Here is an 18,318-nt window from a genome sequence, read left to right on the forward strand (position 1 = left end):
ATAGTACAACGTTTTTATAACATAATGAAGTTTTATGTTTATGTTTTATAATTATGTGTAATATTTAAACACTAAACTTTATGTTTATGATTTACAGTTTAAGGTTCGAGCTTATATTCAAATGAAATCTCTGAAAGCATGCAAGAGGGAAATCAAATCAGTTATGAATACAACTGGAAATGTGAGTAATTAATGCATATTTACAAAGCATATTTGTAATTTCTATGAATTGAAATATCTGATATTAGCATATTTCTCCTCAGACAGTAGAAATCTGCTTGTTTCTTCTATCTACTGTTTGGATTTTAGTTTGTTTTAATAGATTTCCCTTCAGATCTGAGGTGAAGTATGGAGGGATCCGTTACTTTAATGGATGATGTTCTAAAAGGATAAAAAACGGTTTTTGCATTAGGTACATTCTATTAAGAAATAGCTGTACAATTAAAGATTAAAATAGCTAGTTGTTTTCCTTAACTCTTGCATTTTTGAATTTTTATGTTACTTTTCATATTTATCATATATAAAATCTGCTGTTCATTTCAGCCTTGAAAAACCATTTACTTATTAAAATATTGTGGAGAGCCATGTGAGCATAATGTGGCAAAAGAATCAGGAGTCTCATTGCACCTTTTCCAATTAACTAACAATTATTTTTAAATAAAATTATTTAGTTTGAAAACTTTAATGAGTGAAACAATGCATCATACAGCAACCATTTTTGAACCAAGGTACCTCAAATGGCCTAATGTTTAGAATATGTTCGAAATTCGGAACCCATAACCTGAAGGGAATGAAATGGAAAAGGTTGTGGTTATTACAGTGTTACTAGCTGTTGCCGGGTTGTGTGAGTTGATTTTTAGGGTTCTGTGACAGTTTCCTGGCCAGTCTTGCAATCCGCATTCCTCATGTACCCAGCAGCTACTCATCTGCCTGTTAATATTTTAATTAAATGGATTATGTATTGGATTGTTTTTTCACTTGTTGTGAGCCGCCCCGAGTCTTCGGAGAGGGGCGGCATACAAATCCAAATAATAAATAAATAATAAATAAGGAAGGAAGGAAGGAAGGAAGGAAGGAAGGAAGGAAGGAAGGAAGGAAGGAAGGAAGATTTCCAATGCTCTTGATTATTCTGTTTCTCTACTTAATAAGGAAATATCTCTGAAATGATAACTCAATGGGGCATGGGTTGTAAAACTTGTACAAGTCTACTGTCTTGTATTGATTGTAACCTTCGATTGGACAATATGAGGTATTGTGTGATAACAATTTTTGAATCATGTATTCAAATTGATTACAGAATATACTTGTTGTGAGTGCTCCTCGTCCAACTCTGGTAATGATAGATTCTGAGGAGGATGAGCTAGCCCCATCTTGGTACTCTGGGACAGTGGTATTGCCAGCTGATGCAGAGAGTGAGAGTGAGGTAGAAATAGACCTGGATGAACCTGAAGGACCACCAAAGATGGCAGATATGACAATGAAGTAGAGTCTGACTTGGAGGAGGAGAAGGAAGATCAGGAACCTAGATGCCCGCTGTAGAAGAAACAGACAAGAATACTTGTATGGGAAAATGAAGTAGTCTGTAGTTTGTAACTATAGGGAATTGTTGTCCACTTACTATAGGTATTTAAAGGGTGGTGTATGGGTAATTCGGGGTGGAGTTTCAACATTTTGCAATGGAGCTGTATGATGTTTGAGGTTTTAGCCAGGTTACGCTAGCCACCTGTTATTTTCCTGTAAAATCCTTGAACTGCCCTGTTTGTGCAGATGCTGAAAAGCTGTAAAAGTAAGTCTGTGAAACTGGAGACTTTTTATCTCATGAAGAAATTCGCAATGAGCTTTGATCTTTGGCAGCAGCCTAGTCGTGGAACTATTATCTCTTAATTACCCTCTCTGAGAAACTGCCAAGATGAACTCAAATGCATGACTTTGGCTTGTATAAATGAGATTTTCTATATAAAAAGATTGATTTGAAATATCAGTGCATAGATTCCTTCTTTTTTCTTTTTAAGCTGCATAGGCCCAAGATAGAACAATATTCATAATGCATGAGCCATGATTCTTGTGGGACTGAAATTTGGCAAACCTGTAGCTATTTCAGTGCTACTGCAGTTACTGTCACAGTCAGAAACAGTTACATGATTGTAATCTCCAATGCTCCCTGACAGCTTCTTACAAGGAAAACTCAACTGAGCACCCAGTTTGGAAGTTGCTTTTGTTTATACTGCTTGCCCATCTGTGGTCATACTGTTTCTCTACTAAGGAAATATTTCTGAATTGATGAGTCAATGGTTCATGGGTTGTCTAATATTAAATAAACTGCTTTCAAAGCTGTTTAGATCACTAGAAATTGTAGGGTTTAGTGGTACCTCTCTTACAGTCAAAGTTTAGACATTTCTGCAGCTTTTGCTTTTCTGTTGTTATTAATTCAGGTTTCCAACTCTGCTCCCTCAAGGTTCCAGTAACTATTCTTTTTATGCACTTCACAGTCTGCACCTTCACTTTTTCTGAAAAGCAACTTTGAGTATTTAAGAGGCAATTATCGGAAAGCTGTAAAGCTCCTGAACAGCTCAAATATTGCTGAACACCCAGAATTTATGAAGACAGGTACAAATCACTTTTATTGTTTGATTTTTATTTACTGGTTTTATTTACTGGTTATTTACTGATTTGATATAAAACATTGTTTGGATTAATGTATCTCTGAGTTTCATATTTTCTGTTCTCCTTGGAATTGTGTTTTACTTGCAATACATAAAAACATTATATGAACATGCTCCCAAAATTATTATATCTGTTTCAAGTAGTTCCTGTTAAATTAGATAGAAAATTCTTTACAAATTTAGATAAAATAATAAGATTTATTTAGCAAAACAAAAAAACAAGAATAAAAAAATAGATTTACAAGACAATAAAAACAGAGGTGGCTTTGGACTTCCTGATTGGAAACTTTATCAAACAGCAGCAATAATTACGTGGATAATACCCATCTCTTGACATTAGGAGGCCATGATTTATTAACAAGCTGGCACTCCTTTCTACGGAATAAAGAAAAAATTCCCAACTACTTTCGAAGGCACCTGGTCAGAGAGACACTCATTACAACTTGTTTCGATATTAAAAAACAACAACAACCATTACATTAAAGTTTCAAACTGGCTTTCAACAATGGAAGCAATGATATACCCAAACACATTCAATAGAAATAAAATGTTGAAATATAAGGATATTTTAGAAGAACTGGGAAACTTAAAAATAGAGAAGAATTAAGTAATCAAAATATAGAGATCGATTGGTGGCCTAAATACAATTCTGTTATAAGACGGATATGAAAGACAATAGAATTGGAACTGAATCAAGTATATTAGACAAACTTTTGACTGGCCCTGAAAACAAAATTATATCCAAATTTGACAGGTATTATTATAATACGAAAGAAACGAAGACTTAGTTAAAGGACCTATGATAGCATGGGTGCAAAATATAGGACACAATATTCACTTGGCAGATTGGGAACAGATATGGAATAGAAATCTCAAATTATCCAAATCAGCTAAAATTTTGCACAGCATAGTTTTATATCATAAAGAAACTATGTGCCAAATTTCATCAAAATCTGAGATAGGAAGGTGGGGACCACTGGTCCACTTGACATGGAATGATCCTAATACGTAAATAGAAATGTATAAGTACTTAATCATTATAACAAAAATGAAATTAAGTATAATGTCATTAAATTTATAAAATGTGAAAAAGCTCAAATGAAATAATTGCAACAATGCAGAATTACTTATTGTTAATAAGTCTATTAAAAAGGTTTCATAGTACAGCCTCAGGATTCTCACAGTGGTTAAACCAGCAGCTCCAATTGTCTATTAAAGCCACATGATGTCTGATTAAACTTACAACACACAAGTCTTTATTTTTATAATAACAATTTTCACTTCATTGTTCAAATTAATTGTATCCAAATTAAAATTTACAACTTGCATTGTTGCCTTATTTGTTCTGATTAATTAAGGTACTTCATTGAATCAATATAAATTTAGTTAAACTGAAAAAACTTTTTTCTTCACAAGACAGCTATTGAAGAAAACACAGAACATTTGGAGTTTGATTTGAAGAAAGAATACTGAGAGACTTCCAGTGGTCAATGCAGGGTTTACTGTTGTTAAACATGATGAATAGAATAAAATGCAATGCAATGCAATGCAATGCAATGCAATTCTTTATTGGCCAAGTATGATTGAACACACAAGGAAATGGTCTTGGTGCACATGCTCTCAGTGTACATAAAAGATACATTTGTCAAGAACCATGTGGTACAACACTTAATAATTGTCATAGGGTTCAAATAAGCAATGAGCTGTTTGTAAAAGACCAAGTGAATATGCAAGAAAATAGAATTAAATGTGTAGTCTTCTTGTAGTCTTGAAAATAAATATACAGAAAATCAAATGTTGCCCATCTCCCTAGAAAGTCCATAATTTCATTTGCTATTGCTTTTTCTTAGGAGAATGTTTACGGTGCATGTTCTGGAATAATCTTGGTTGCATCCATTTTGCTATGGGGAAACACAATTTAGGGATTTTCTATTTTAAAAAGGCTTTGCAAGAAAATGATAATGCCTCTGCACAGCTTGGAACAGGTGGCGCAGACCCAGGTAAAGTAAGCAAATAAATACATTGTGAGAACTAATGAATAGATTAATAAGATATAAAATAAATTCAGAATTTTGACTTTCCTAATTTTTGAAATTGAACTGTTAGGTTTCTTTTAATACAAGGGATGCCTTAGAATTATTTTTCCAGCTTTGTTTGTGACTAAGGAATAAAATACAAAAAGTAGAATTATACGTAGCATAATATATTACATTTCTTCAAATATAAATCTAGATTGATACATACAGTAAATTATATTTTAGGGTAAATCACAAGATCCCAAGAGCATTGATTGTTGAATTGACTTAATCAACTTCAAAAATATTTACTAATGGATAAATTGAGAAAGGCTTCCTTTGGATTCGAAAAACATGGTACCATGCTCTGGACTCCCCCAAACACAAAGCCTGGGTAGGTTAGTACGAAGGATAGACTGTTACCCAAGCAGCAGATCCCCCTCTCCAAGTCTCTGAAATAATCCAATGGAATGGCAAAAGCCAATATGATTGGTTCCAGCTACATTGCAGGAATTATCAGAACATGGCTGTACACAGTCAGGAACTGCTTCTAGAACTCCGGCTTCAGATTTTTGCCTCAGGGTTTACTCCTGAAGCCTTTTCTAATGATGGATATAGCCATAAGGCAGTGAGGGTTTCCAGTCAGAGTTTCCCTTCTAGTGGTTGACCAGGGTGTCTTCTGTGTCTTGCCGTGCTGTTAGTGACCACATTGCTCACAGAGACTGCATTCATGATTGTTGACCTATTCTAGTAGATTTCATCTACTCAGTCCACCAAAACCTGTCTTCACATCCTTGGGATAGACAAGTTCCTATCTCACCGAAGGTCAGTGACCCATCGGCTGCTCTCAGCCTGGTTTGGCCAGCCTGTCAAAGCTATTGCCCGGGATATGGCTGCTATGCATGCTACAGCTACTAAGAGCCACAGGTGAGAGCTGAGTGACAGGTGGGAACCAAAGGTGAACAACCTTCCCTAAATGCTGCCCTAAGTGAGCTGCCATAAAAGACATGACATGCCCTTATTGTTCATTTCCACAAGGACATGTCATGCCCCTATTGTTCATTTCCCACAAATTCTCCAAAAAAACCACTGTTCAAAGAAGCAATCTCTTATTTTTCTTCACAGCTGTTTTAGATACAGTGGAACCTCGACATACGAGCAGCTCTACTTACGAGCTACTCGAGATAAGAGCTGGGAGGGGAGCAACATTTTTGTTCGCCTCCCGAGCTCACATTCGGGATACGAGCGCCAAGGAGCTGTCTCCTGAAGCCGAACGCTAACTTCCGCGTTCGGCTTCAGGAGACAGCTCCTTGGCGCTCGTATCCCGCGTGTTTTAAAAGGTTGCAGCCGGCCTGGGGGGCTCGGGGGGGGTGCTGGCAAGCCCCCCAGGCCGGCTGCAACCTTTTAAAACACGCGCGCCGCTTCGCAGCTGTCTCCTGAAGCCGAACGCGGAAGTTAGCGTTCGGCTTCAGGAGACAGCTGCGAAGCGGCGCGCGTGTTTTAAAATGTCACAGCCGGCCTGGCTTCCCCCCGAGCCCCCCAAGCCGGCTGCCACGTTTTAAAACACGCGCGCCGCTTCGCAGCTGTCTCCTGAAGCCGAACGCTAACTTCCGCGTTCGGCGGCAGCGGGTTTTTTTGTTGTTGCACGGATTAATTGACTTTACATTGTTTCCTATGGGAAACAATGTTTCATCATACGAGCGTTCCGACTTACGAGCCTCCTTCCGGAACCAATTAGTCTCGTAAGTCGGGGTTCTACTGTACATGGAAATATAGTCAGGTAAAATGCAAACAGCACGGCTGGGGAATTCTCTCTCGGCTAGAATCTAATAGCTCTTCTGTCATAGTTAATATTCCATTCTGAATAGCTTGGAAATAACAGCACTATGAATCACTTCTTTAGGCAAAAGCTTACTGGACAAAAGCAGGCAATTCAGCAAAGCATCTTTGACTCATTTTGAGAAGTCTTTCATGAATCTTTACTGTTTTCTTTCAAGAATGCCACTAAAATCTACGCCATTCCTTTTCACTGCAGTTGTCAGACCGCACCCACATTTCTGGCAAAATCCTGGAAATATCATATTTAATTCATAGAGCTACTAAATGTGGATTAATATCTCTTACCTTGAATCTCTTCTCTTCTTATTTTTCTTCTATATCTTGGATCTAACCATTCACTGTCTAATACCTCTCAATCACTACCTGACAGGGACCAACTTTCCATTGTAAGGTCAACTCCCTGAGGTACTCCTAAATCACTGTCAGCTTCACTTCCATCTGATAACCTCCTTCTCCCAGGATAAACTAACAAACCTGTCTCATCATCATCAGAATCAGACATCTCTTGAGGCTGACAAGGACTCACAACACCTATACTCCTCCCTGAGCACCCCATAAACCCCTAAGAAAGGCAATAATAATAAATAATGGGCTTTAAAAATATAATGTATAGTGGTGACATAGTTCTTCTAGATTTAAATTATAAATTTTAGAATGAGCTTTTGAATGGATTAGAATTTTTGAATTGAATTTATATAATCAGAAAGTACACACAATAGAAGAGAATAATAGAAAAAGGGTGAGTAGTAGCTGGTGAGCACATTGATACTTCAGAAGAAGGCAGTTTTTTTCCTGAAAATTGTCCAATCTGAATTTGACAATATTTGAATTTCTACTCAGATAAGAAACTTCCATTTTTCTATAAGAAAGGATTTTGATGTATAAAAATATTTGATGATCTTTTAAATAAAGCAATTGACATAAAGGAAGTAATTGAATTGTAGTGATTAAACATTAGTGGTATTTGTTAGCTTTTCTTGAGTAGAGGATAAGATAACTGGTTCTTGTCCAATAAGATCCCTATGTATCTGTCCTCTCAATCAGCATAGTTAACTTTCAGTTTTTAATCACAGGTAAAAAGTTCTCAGGACGACCGATGTGCACATTACTGACTAACAAGCGTTATGAGTTGCTATATAACTGTGGCATTCAGCTTTTACATATTGGGAGGCCGCTAGCTGCTTTTGAGTGCCTGATAGAAGCTGTTCAGGTTTATCATTCCAATCCTCGCCTGTGGCTGAGAATAGCTGAATGTTGTATTGCTGCTAATAAAGGGGTAAGATGATTTTTTCCAGTGGTCTTTTTGTACTGGAAATTAAATTTAATTTTACTGCCTTTTAAAATTAAGCATGGATTTTTAAATAGCTTTTTGATAACCTGACCTTTTACTATTGAAATTGTTCATTTAAAAAAATGAAATCAAAAGTATATGATTTTTCATTAATTAGGGTTGTTCCTATCTGAACTATAAAAACTATAAACGAAGAGCTCTGAGTAGAAGGTGGGGTGAAAGCCAGCCTGATTTTCTCCTTAGACCTATGCTAAAATAGGAGAGAAAAGAACAACCCTTTTAGATCATCATGAACATAATACCAATCTCTAAAGATTTGGTAATTGGAAGGTGAAGATGACTTTATTTTTCCCTTTGGACATGCCTCCACACATCTCTGTGGTTTGTACTAAAGAATACACTGGCATCTCTCAAGTGTATTTGTCTGAGAGAGAGGGAGAGAATGATTTACCAACTACCTACAGACCTGACTCTGGCCCCACTTCAGAAGAAGGTTGATGACATGTGCTTTAGTGAATTGCAAAGTACTTTTTACCAAGGAGAGATTTTGAATAATGCAAATAAAAATAAAAGTACATTTTGTGCTTCAGTGGTAATGAAAAATTGCTCAAACTCAATAATGTATTTAGAATGTCAAGCTTTTATGTTTCATATTAAAAATGCACCACCTGAAATCAGAAAAAAACAATCATTCTTCTCGCATCCTTCAACTCAAAAGTTGAGAAAAGCTGAAAAGGCTTTCTTTGTTTTGGATTTTCTTTTTTCGATCTGTAGTCAGCAGACATAAGGCTAAAATAACTAGGTGTGAATGATATTTCAATCTGAATCCATTTTGCCAATTTTTCTTTGAGAAAGTGCATGCGTGACATACCATAATGTGTGAATGACAACACAATAACCAATTTGCATACATTTGCATAAGCCACAAATTACAGTCAATGGAATCAAACATTTTGTATCAGAAACAAACACTTAGCAACTTTTGATTGACTTGTCACCATATTAAAACCAGTAAATAATATTATGAAACCATTATTAAATAGTGTCTCAGTTCAGAAAACATTAATGACTTTATTGACAATGTTATAATTTGGGGGGAATTGCCTTATGATCATATGATTTAATAGGACAGCTATATTTGGATGGCATTTTTGAGATGAATGTGATGTAAGTGATGTAAATGTGATGAAAGTGATGATGATGTTGCATGTAAGTAACATAAACTGAAAATTTAATTTTAAGAACAATTAATGCTCTTTCTTTAGTTGTGTTCAGTTGTAAAGGAGTAATACCATGAGCCTCAATTGTAGCCTATTAGGTTAATATGCAGGCTGGCCTTGGAATATCTTGTACCCTGGCCGCAGTACTAACACTAGCCCTAGTAGCAGCCATAAACTTTCCATGACCAGGACTGGAGGTAACATTCTTAATAGTAGCAGGAAGAGAATATGTCAGACTGTTGATATTCTCAATGTTTTTTCATAGAGTTTGGAACAAGAAACCAAGGGCCTTCCAAGCAAAAAGGGGATTGTACAATCCATTGTAGGTCAGGGCTATCATCGTAAAATCGTCTTAGCATCACAGTCCGTGCAGAACATTGTTTATAAGTAAGTACTTTGAGATAATATTTTATTTCATTGTAAATATGAGTAGCTGATTAGAACATTTCTTAACTTCTGTATCTAGTGATATTTTTATATACCTGAAAGTGCAATTATCTACTACTCATTTATTTTACTTACTATACTTATGCTATCTTCTGGAATAAAATAAATTGCATTAATGAGGAATACAACAGAATGGATTATGATCTGTAAATGACAAACATAAACTATATCTATTCTTTATATGTAAAAATCAATGAATATTTTTTTTAAAAGGAGAACATTTCTTAACTTTTACAAGAGATATGTTTTCAGGATACAAATTGTTCTGTTGAGCTCTCTGGTAGAATCCTCCCGTAAATTCACAGATACAAATTTCAGACACACACACGTTTGAACATTCAAAACAATCTTCTTTATACCGAAAATGCAAATAAACTAAGCACTCTTTTTGTATAGCAAAGAGAACTCATCTCCAAACAAACTGGTAATTTGTACAAGTCCCTTATCAGTTCTGTGATACTTACCTTGCAGCTGTGAGGCAATTCACAGTCCTTCTTCTTTCACAAAGTGAAACATACTTTGCTCTGATTTAGTTTCAAAACCGGGAAAAATCAGCACACAAAGGTCAAAGTCAGCAAGGCAGGCACGAAACACAACGATCAGATAATCCTCCAAACCCACAGGCTGCTATTTATAGCAGCCTCACTAATTACCACAGCCCCACCCAACCACAGGTGGCCTCATTTTCTTTGATAATAATCTCTCAGTTGTTGTTGCCTATGCATCGCTCTCCTCATGCGTAGCTGTATCATTAACTCTTGTTCCGAATCCAAGGAGGAACTAGATAATTGATCTCCTTCTGAGCTGTCTGCCACACTCACCTCCTCCCTGTCACTCATGTCTTCTTGGTCAGAGGAGCCTTCATCAGCAGAGCTAACCACAACACAAATAAATTAACCCATTGTTTTCATTAATTGATTTAAAATTTTATTTTTCAATTTTTTTGTGCATTTTCCAATTGTCTTGAATGTATTTCTTTAAAGTATATGCATTTTGAAACTGTCTTCAAATAATAGTGTTAAGAATCTTGAATATGGATACAAGAGAACTGGTTTCTAGTCCTCTGTTAGGCACAGAAGCCACAGGATATCCTTGGGCCAATCACTTGTGTCTCCAACTTCAAAACAATGTTAGACTCTGTGACAGGCTAGCTGAATAGTAAGCATAATATATTGATGATTGCACTTTATGATAAACATAATGCAAACAAATGGGATAAAAAAGGGGAGTAAAAATTAACATACTGGGTTTTTTTTCTTTTCAAGTGATGGCCAATCTTCAGCTATTCCTGTAGCCAGCATGGAGTTTGCAGCAATTTGTCTAAGAAATGCTTTGTTGTTGCTTCCTGAAGATCAGCAGGAACCAAAGCAAGAAAATGGATCTAAAGCTGGTAATCAGCTGAGTGGAAATGAAAGTGAGAATAATGAAGCTTGCAAGTAAGTGAGACATTAATTGGATGTAGCTTGTTTGGTAACTAATGTGGATAGAGTTTAAGGGGAAAATATTACTTAGCATATAAACAGTAAGCAGAAGTTGTCTTGAAATGAATATATTATAACTGTAACACTGAATGATGACATAGGAAAAATCTTTGTGTTCTTAGTATGGAAAATAAACGCAGAGTATGCTCAAGAAGGCATTACAAAGGGAATGTGTGAACAATTGACAAGCATTTTTTTCTTTTTTTGATCAATTGTTATTGAAGAAAGAAATCTAGCTTATATAAAATAAAATAAAAGAGAATGGAAAACATATCCTTGAAGTCAGGTTCAGCTCCTAGGAGCTTTATAAATACATCTATAGTTTTCTCTGGCAACACTGAAGAAATTATTTAGTTTTTCTGGGATGTTTTTCCAATTTCCCAATGTAGTCTACAGTCTGAAATTCTTACTGGTTCCTCATCCAAAAACTCACTGGATTCCATTTCCCTGGTTTTTTTTAGTAAATATCTGCTAGGTACAACCATCCAGGTGGGCCTCAATCAAAGACAACATTAGATATTTTTATAGCATGAAGAATGCAATCTGTTCAATTTTCTTTTCATCACTTGGGAAACTGCTAGTTGTAATACAGTCTCCAAATTTGGAAACAAAGTCCTACAACATCAACTTTAATTTTTTAAAACTAAAAAATTGTCATAAAATGATTATTAAAATATTTTAGTGAAAAAAATCATTTTTCTCAAGTATATTATCTGTTCTTCCCTTCACATATTGATATTACCGTATTTTTCAGTGTATAAGACACACTTTTTTACTTCCAAAGACGTACTGGGTGCGTCTTATACATCGAAGTCACCACTTGTGAGCAGCTTTGGCAGCATTTGGGCGGAGCAAAGCAACTCGCCCGTTCACGTCCAGCAGCCTCAGCTGACATCGGCTGATTCCCCCCCCCCCCCCCCGCTGCTGGTCCTGCATCTCAAGACGTCCAGGACTCCTAGGGTAATTGGTAAGTTAGCAAAGAAGGAAGCGGCTTCTATCTCTTGTGGTGGGGGGTGGAGGGGGTAACTCAGTAGAGAGGGTGGAGAGAGAGGAGCAAATACCAGCATTTTTTCCTGTTACCTTATCAGCGAACCCTCCCCTCAGCAGCAGTAAAACAGATGTACTCGGTAAATATTTAGATTACTGAGAAGCTTCTGTCTCTATTGCTGTGCTAGTGAGCCCTCCTCTCAGCAGGAGTAAAATACATGCACTTGTAAATAATTACTGATAAGCTTCTGTTTCTGTTGCTGTGTAGCGAGCCTTCCCTTAGCAGCAGTAAAACACATGCATATTTAAATATACTACTCAAAAAAATACAACTCAAATAACATATCCTAGATCTGAATGAATTAAATATTCTCATTGAATATTTCATTTGCACAACTATTCCATTTGCACAAAGCATGTGAAATTGATTGTCAATCAGTGTTGCTTCTTAAGTTGACAGTTTGATTTCACAGAAGTTTGATTTACTTGGAGTTATATTCTGTTGTTTAAGTGGTTCCCTTTATTTTTTGAGCAGTGTATTTAGATTACTGAGAAGCTGCTGTCTTTGTTGCTGTGCTAGTGAGCCTTCCCTTCAGCAGCAGTAAAATACATGTACATTTAAATATTTAGATTACTGAGAAGCTGCCACAGTTGCTGCCTGAAGTGAGCCCTTCCCACCACTGCTGCCCTTTCTGCACAAAGCCTGCTCCCAGACTGCCTGAGGAGCTATCACCCCAGTTGCTACCCTAGAGAGAGCCAACTAACAGTGTACTGTCACTTCGCTATCTCCCCCTTTTGATCTTCCTTTCCTGAATCTCCTGTGATAATCTTTATGGCTCTTTGTAAATAGAGCTGGGAAGTTCAAAGAGCAAAGTGGCCACAGTTAGAGGAGGACTAGCTTAGATTGGGAGTTGAAGTCCACAAGTCTTAAAGTTGAATGTATGAACATGGTTTCAGTTAAGTGTTTATAAAGGAAACATTAGAATAGAATAGAATAGAATTCTTTTTTGTCCAAGTGTGATGTTACTAGACCATTTGGCTCAGAATACTTTTTTTCTTGTTTTCCTCCTCCAAAATCTAGGTGCGTGTTATATATTGGTACGTCCTAGACACCGAAGAATACGGTATATCATTAGTAAAGAATGGGAATGCTTTATTTTATTTAATTAATTAATTAATTAATTGGATTTGTATGCCGCCCCTCTCCAAGGACTCGGAGAGTTTAGCATTTTAAAGCCTTTTGCTATTTCATAGCAGTAGTGTGGAATATTGTATAATATTAGCAGGGTATTTATTGCCATAAATTTGTTAAAAATTCTTGAACAATGCTTTGTATATTATGAACAAAGACATGAAGACCGTAGAAGTTTATGGTTGATCAACATTGTTTTTTGGGACATTTAACATTTTAAAATGTATCCTGTCATTCATTTCAATTTTAAATTGACTTGGTGGCATCTTTCTTTTGACTTCAAAGGAGAGGGGAAATTCTTCTATCACATAGGATCAGGGGTGGGTTCCACCTGGTTTGGACTGGTTCTCCTGAACTGTTAGTGACCTGCTGGTGACATCATGATGACATCACCGAACCTGGTCAGTCAGTGCCAGTCCATGAGTACTGCCATCTCTTTTTTAAAAAAAATCAGAATTCCCCCCCCCAAAATTTTTTTTGGGGGGGAGTTGACTTATTTTTGCTTCTGCATATGTGCAGAAGTAGAGTTTTCAGTACTGGGCATGCATGAGTGCCTGCAAGAAGTATGTGCAGCCCTGCTGCGTGGGAAGAAACGGACACAAGTTTAGTTAGAACCCTCCCCTGTCCCATCCGGAAAACCTGCACCTCTCACTGTCTCTTTGTGTGCGTGTTTGCTGCTTTTGCACTTAAACATATCATGGAGAAAAGTCTCCTTGTTGGCTGGAATAAGAGTAAGTAAAGGGAAAAGAAAAAACCACTTTTCTCCATGCTAAGCTTAGACAATTTACAACTATGTTGCCTCTGATCTGATCTAACAGTAGTTCATAAAATCATATACCAAAATGTCCTTCCTATTAGTGACTACTTCACCTTCAACCGCAACAACACACAAGCACTTAATAGACTCAAACTTAACGTAAATTGTTCCAAACTAGATTGCAAAAAGTACGACTTCAGCAATAGAGTGATCAACGTCTGGAACACATTACCTGACTCTGTGGTTTCTTCCCCAAGCCCTAAAATCTTTATCCTAAGATTGTCTACAGTTCACCTCTCTCCTTTTCTAAGAGGTTTGTAAGGGGCGTGTATAAGCGCACCATTGTGCCTACCATTCCTGTCCTACTGTCTTCTTTTATCATTACTTACTACTTATGTTATGCTTATACAAACTACAATCCTAAACTAGTTCAAATAAACAAAAAAACAAATAAATAAATAAATAAACAAACATGCACACGCATGGAGGTAGCCAGAGGAAAATGGGGGGACATGCCTCAGCTGGTATCTCAAGGTGGAACATTTCCCCACATTCCTCCCGCTGTCTCTGACTTTTGCACTTAACCATAGCATGAAGAAAAGTCTCCCCTTGTTCGCTGGAAAAAGAGACAAGTAAAGAGAACTTTTATCTATGCTCAGCTTAGTGCAAAAGCATATACACACTCTTGCACGGAGGCAACCAGAGGAGAATGGGGAGATGAGCCCCAGACAGTATATTATTTTTGTATCTTTCCAGAGACAGAAAGAACATGCCTGAATTTCCTTACAGTTATTATCTGGGTGTGAGTGGAGATGGGGAGTGGGGAAGAGAGAGAGAGAAGAATGAGAGAGAGAGAGAGAGAGAGAGAGAGAGAGAGAGAGAGACAGAATGAGAGAGACAGAGAATGAGAGAGGAGGAGGAAAAGAATGAGACAGAAAGATCTTGCCTCCAAGCACTGAAGGAGGGGACTCTCCTATGCAGCTTATTCCAGCTTGGTGGCTAGCAGGAGACTAAATCCTCTCCAACCAGGTGCTTTTACTGTATAGTTCTCTCACTCTCTCTTTCTCTGATGGGTAAAGGTGGGAAAATGCCAAACGGGACCCAGCTTGATGCAGAATTTGGGGAAGGGAAGGAAAAGACAGCTGTGGGGGGATGACCTTGACAATGTTCCTGTGCTAAAACATTTTAATCTGGAGAGCAACTCTAGGCATGCACAGACCGCTGGCCGAAAGGGGGATAGTTGAGCTGAAGTTCCTTTATAGCCAGCTCTTCCCATTCAAGAGGGTAGAGACTTCCTTCCTGGTCTAGAATCAGAATTTGTAGGATCTGATTATTTCACTTTTCCCAGTATCTTATTCTCCTCCACCACGACCATCCCTGAAATTAAAGCAGCAAGTGTTTCAATCTGGTTAACTAAAGTGTTTTCTATCTGGTAATAATTTATCTTATGAAATTGTGTGGGAGTGAAGGTTTAACAAAGTTAGGCTCCTATGATGACTATGACTGGAGATAAAAGAAAAAGGGGACAGAGAGGCAGAGAGAAAGAAGAAAGAAAGAGAAAGGGAAGGAAGGAAGAGAGAGAAAGAAAGGAAGAAAAAAAGGAAGGAAGGAATAAAGAAAGAAAGAAAAGGGGAAAGGAAAGAAGGGAGAGAGAGAGAGAGAATGTCAGAGTCCCAAAAAGTGACTGCCATTCAGTCCAGAGAAGGGGGATCTTGGGTTTGATTTATTAGCATTGCCTGTATCAACAGATGTTTTACAATGTATATCCTGGTGCCAAGCATCTTGAGATCTCTTCACCTTGGGGGAATGGTTTATGGGGGTGGCAATGTAGGATATTGAATGGCAAATGGAAGACGCTCAGGGCAATGTATGTTCTGGTTCCTAGGATTGTGGATTAAAGGGAATTTTTCACACTTGTGTATTGCTGGCCTCTGCATTCTGGCTAATGGGGAGGAGTCTCTAATCCTTTAAATCTACTTGTTTTGCCTAAGGGCATTCAGATGTTGTTTGAATGGAATGCTTTCACATCTGCTTAATAAAAGATCCTTTTGAACTATCTGGCTCAGAGGTTCTTGCTTTCTTGCTTGTTAGATGGAGAGGCAATCCTTACAAAAAGCAACTTCTGCAAAATGGTCAAACCAGAGAAGCAATCTTTGCTTTATTGAGGGGACCTTGAAAACTATGTCTGAACAAAACAGGGAACAAGAAGAAACTGAATGCTGGGGTGGGGGTGGGGACACCCAACATCAAAAACATCATCAAAAAAGCACAACAAAGAATGTTCTTTCTGCGCCAGCTCAGGAAGCTCAAACTGCCCAAGGAGCTGCTGATACAGTTCTATAGAGGAATCTTTGAGTCTGTCATCTGCACCTCTATAACTGTCTGGTTTGGTGCTGCAACCCAATAGGACTGACACAGGAAAATTAGAACTGCAGAAAAAACAATTGCTGCCAACCTGCCTTCCATTGAGGACCTGTATACTGCACGAGTCAAAAAGAGGGCAGGGAAAATATTTACTGACCCCTCGCATCCTGGACACAAACTGTTTCAACTCCTACCCTCAAAACGTCGCTACAGAGCACTGCACACCAAGACAACTAGACACAAGAACAGTTTTTCCCCAAACACCATCACTCTACTAAACAAATAATTCCCTCAACACTGTCAGACTTTTTACTAATCTGCACTTCTATTAGTTTTTCTCATCATTCCTATCATCCTTTTCCTCCCACTTAGGATTGTATGACTGTAACTTGTTGCTTGTATCCTAAGATTTTTATTAATACAGTGATCCCTCTATTATCGCGAGGGTTCCGTTCCAAGACCCCTCGCGATAATCGATTTTTCGGGATGTAGGGTTGCGGAAGTAAAAACACCATCTGCGCATGCGCGCCCTTTTTTCTATGGCCGCACATGCGTAGATGGTGGAGTTTGCGTTCCCCGCCGCCCACGCAAAGGGGAAACCCGATTCGGCTCCTCGCTGGTGCTGCGCTACCGAGCAGATCAGCTGCTGGGTGGCCGAAGGAACCTTCCCCGGGTCTTCCCCCTCTTGCTGGCGGGCGGGCGAGTGGCGGGCATCAGCGAGGAGCCGGGGTTTCCCCTTTGCGTGGGCGGCCGGGAAGACCCAGGGAAGGTTCGTTCGGCCGCCCAGCAGCTGATCTGCTCGGTAGCGCAGCAGCAGCGAGGAGCCGAATCGGGATTTCCACGCACGCAAAGGGGAAATCCCGATTCGGCTCCTCGCTGCTGCTGCGCTACCGAGCAGATCAGCTGCTGGGCGGCGGAAGGAACCTTCCCTGGGTCTTCCCGGCCGCCCACGCAAAGGGGAAACCCCGGCTCCTCGCTGATGCCCGCCGCTCGCCCGCCCGCCAGCAAGAGGGGGAAGACCCAGGGAAGGTTCCTTCGGCCGCCCAGCAGCTGATCTGCTCGGCGCAGCAGCAGCGAGCAGACGAAGATCGGGGTTTCCCAGCCGCCCACGCAAAGGGAAAACAACGGGTCCTCGCTGATGCCCCCGCTCGCCCGCCCGCCACCCGCCAGCAAGAGGGGGAGAGATAGAGAAAGAGAGAGAAGGAAAGAAAGAGATGAGAGAGGGAGGAAGAGAGTGTGAGAGAGGAAGAAGCAAGAGAGAGAAAGAGAGAAAGAAAGAAAGATGAGAAAGGAAGGAAGAGAGTGACGTCATCGGGTGGAAAAATCGCGATATAGCGTTTAGCGAAGATCGAGATCGCGAAACTCGAGGGATCACTGTATTGATTGTTTCTTCATTGCTTATTTGACCCCTATGACAATCATTAAGTGTTGTACCACATGATTCTTGACAAATGTATCTTTTTCTTTTATGTACGCTGAGAGCATATGCACCAAGACAAATTCCTTATGTGTCCAATCACACTTGGCCAATAAAATTCTATTCTATTCTATTCTATTCTATCAACCATCACTAAGCCGAATGCCTAATCCTTTAGTATCTATTAATTTTTTAATAATTTTATTCTCCCTCTCTTTCCTGAGTTTATATACCAACTATTTATTTGCATGCTCAAAATATTCCTGTTTTGCTCTCTTTATTTTTTCTACCATTGGTTCTTGTTCTATCAACCTTAGTTTATGTTTTATTACTTCTCTCTGGTTTTTAACTTTATCATCGTGCTCATCTTTTTGCATTTGTAATTCTAATTTTTTCAATTCTTGCTCTAATTCTTGGTAATGTATTTTCTTCTCTTTGGTTTTTTTTTTGCCATGAAGGAAATTGTTAGCCCTCGTATACATGCCTTTGTTGTGTCCCAAAGATTTTGTGAGGTGGTATCGTTATTTTTGTTTATTTTGAAAAGAACCTTTAATTCTTTCTCTATCCATTTTTTATAGTCGGGTTCCTTTACTATATTTCTGTTCATCGACCAATTATTTGTTTTTCTTTTACTTTTCCAATATA

General features: G+C 38.4%; 1 protein-coding gene across 4 annotated transcripts in view; it reads left to right on the forward strand.

The window, feature by feature from the left end:
- Positions 1 to 18,318, forward strand: part of CNOT10 (CCR4-NOT transcription complex subunit 10) — a 133,601-nt gene that overhangs the window by 42,881 nt on the left and 72,402 nt on the right. For all 4 annotated transcript variants that reach the window (XM_070727305.1, XM_070727302.1, XM_070727303.1 and 1 more), the window contains exons 7-12: positions 98 to 181; positions 2,490 to 2,607; positions 4,514 to 4,663; positions 7,591 to 7,793; positions 9,294 to 9,415; positions 10,741 to 10,911. In XM_070727305.1, coding sequence (XP_070583406.1) covers positions 98 to 181; positions 2,490 to 2,607; positions 4,514 to 4,663; positions 7,591 to 7,793; positions 9,294 to 9,415; positions 10,741 to 10,911 — 848 coding nt within the window. The remainder of the gene's footprint in view (positions 1 to 97; positions 182 to 2,489; positions 2,608 to 4,513; positions 4,664 to 7,590; positions 7,794 to 9,293; positions 9,416 to 10,740; positions 10,912 to 18,318) is intronic.

The sequence above is a fragment of the Erythrolamprus reginae genome, chromosome Z (assembly GCF_031021105.1).
Source record: "Erythrolamprus reginae isolate rEryReg1 chromosome Z, rEryReg1.hap1, whole genome shotgun sequence".
Classification (NCBI taxonomy): Eukaryota; Metazoa; Chordata; class Lepidosauria; order Squamata; family Dipsadidae; genus Erythrolamprus; species Erythrolamprus reginae.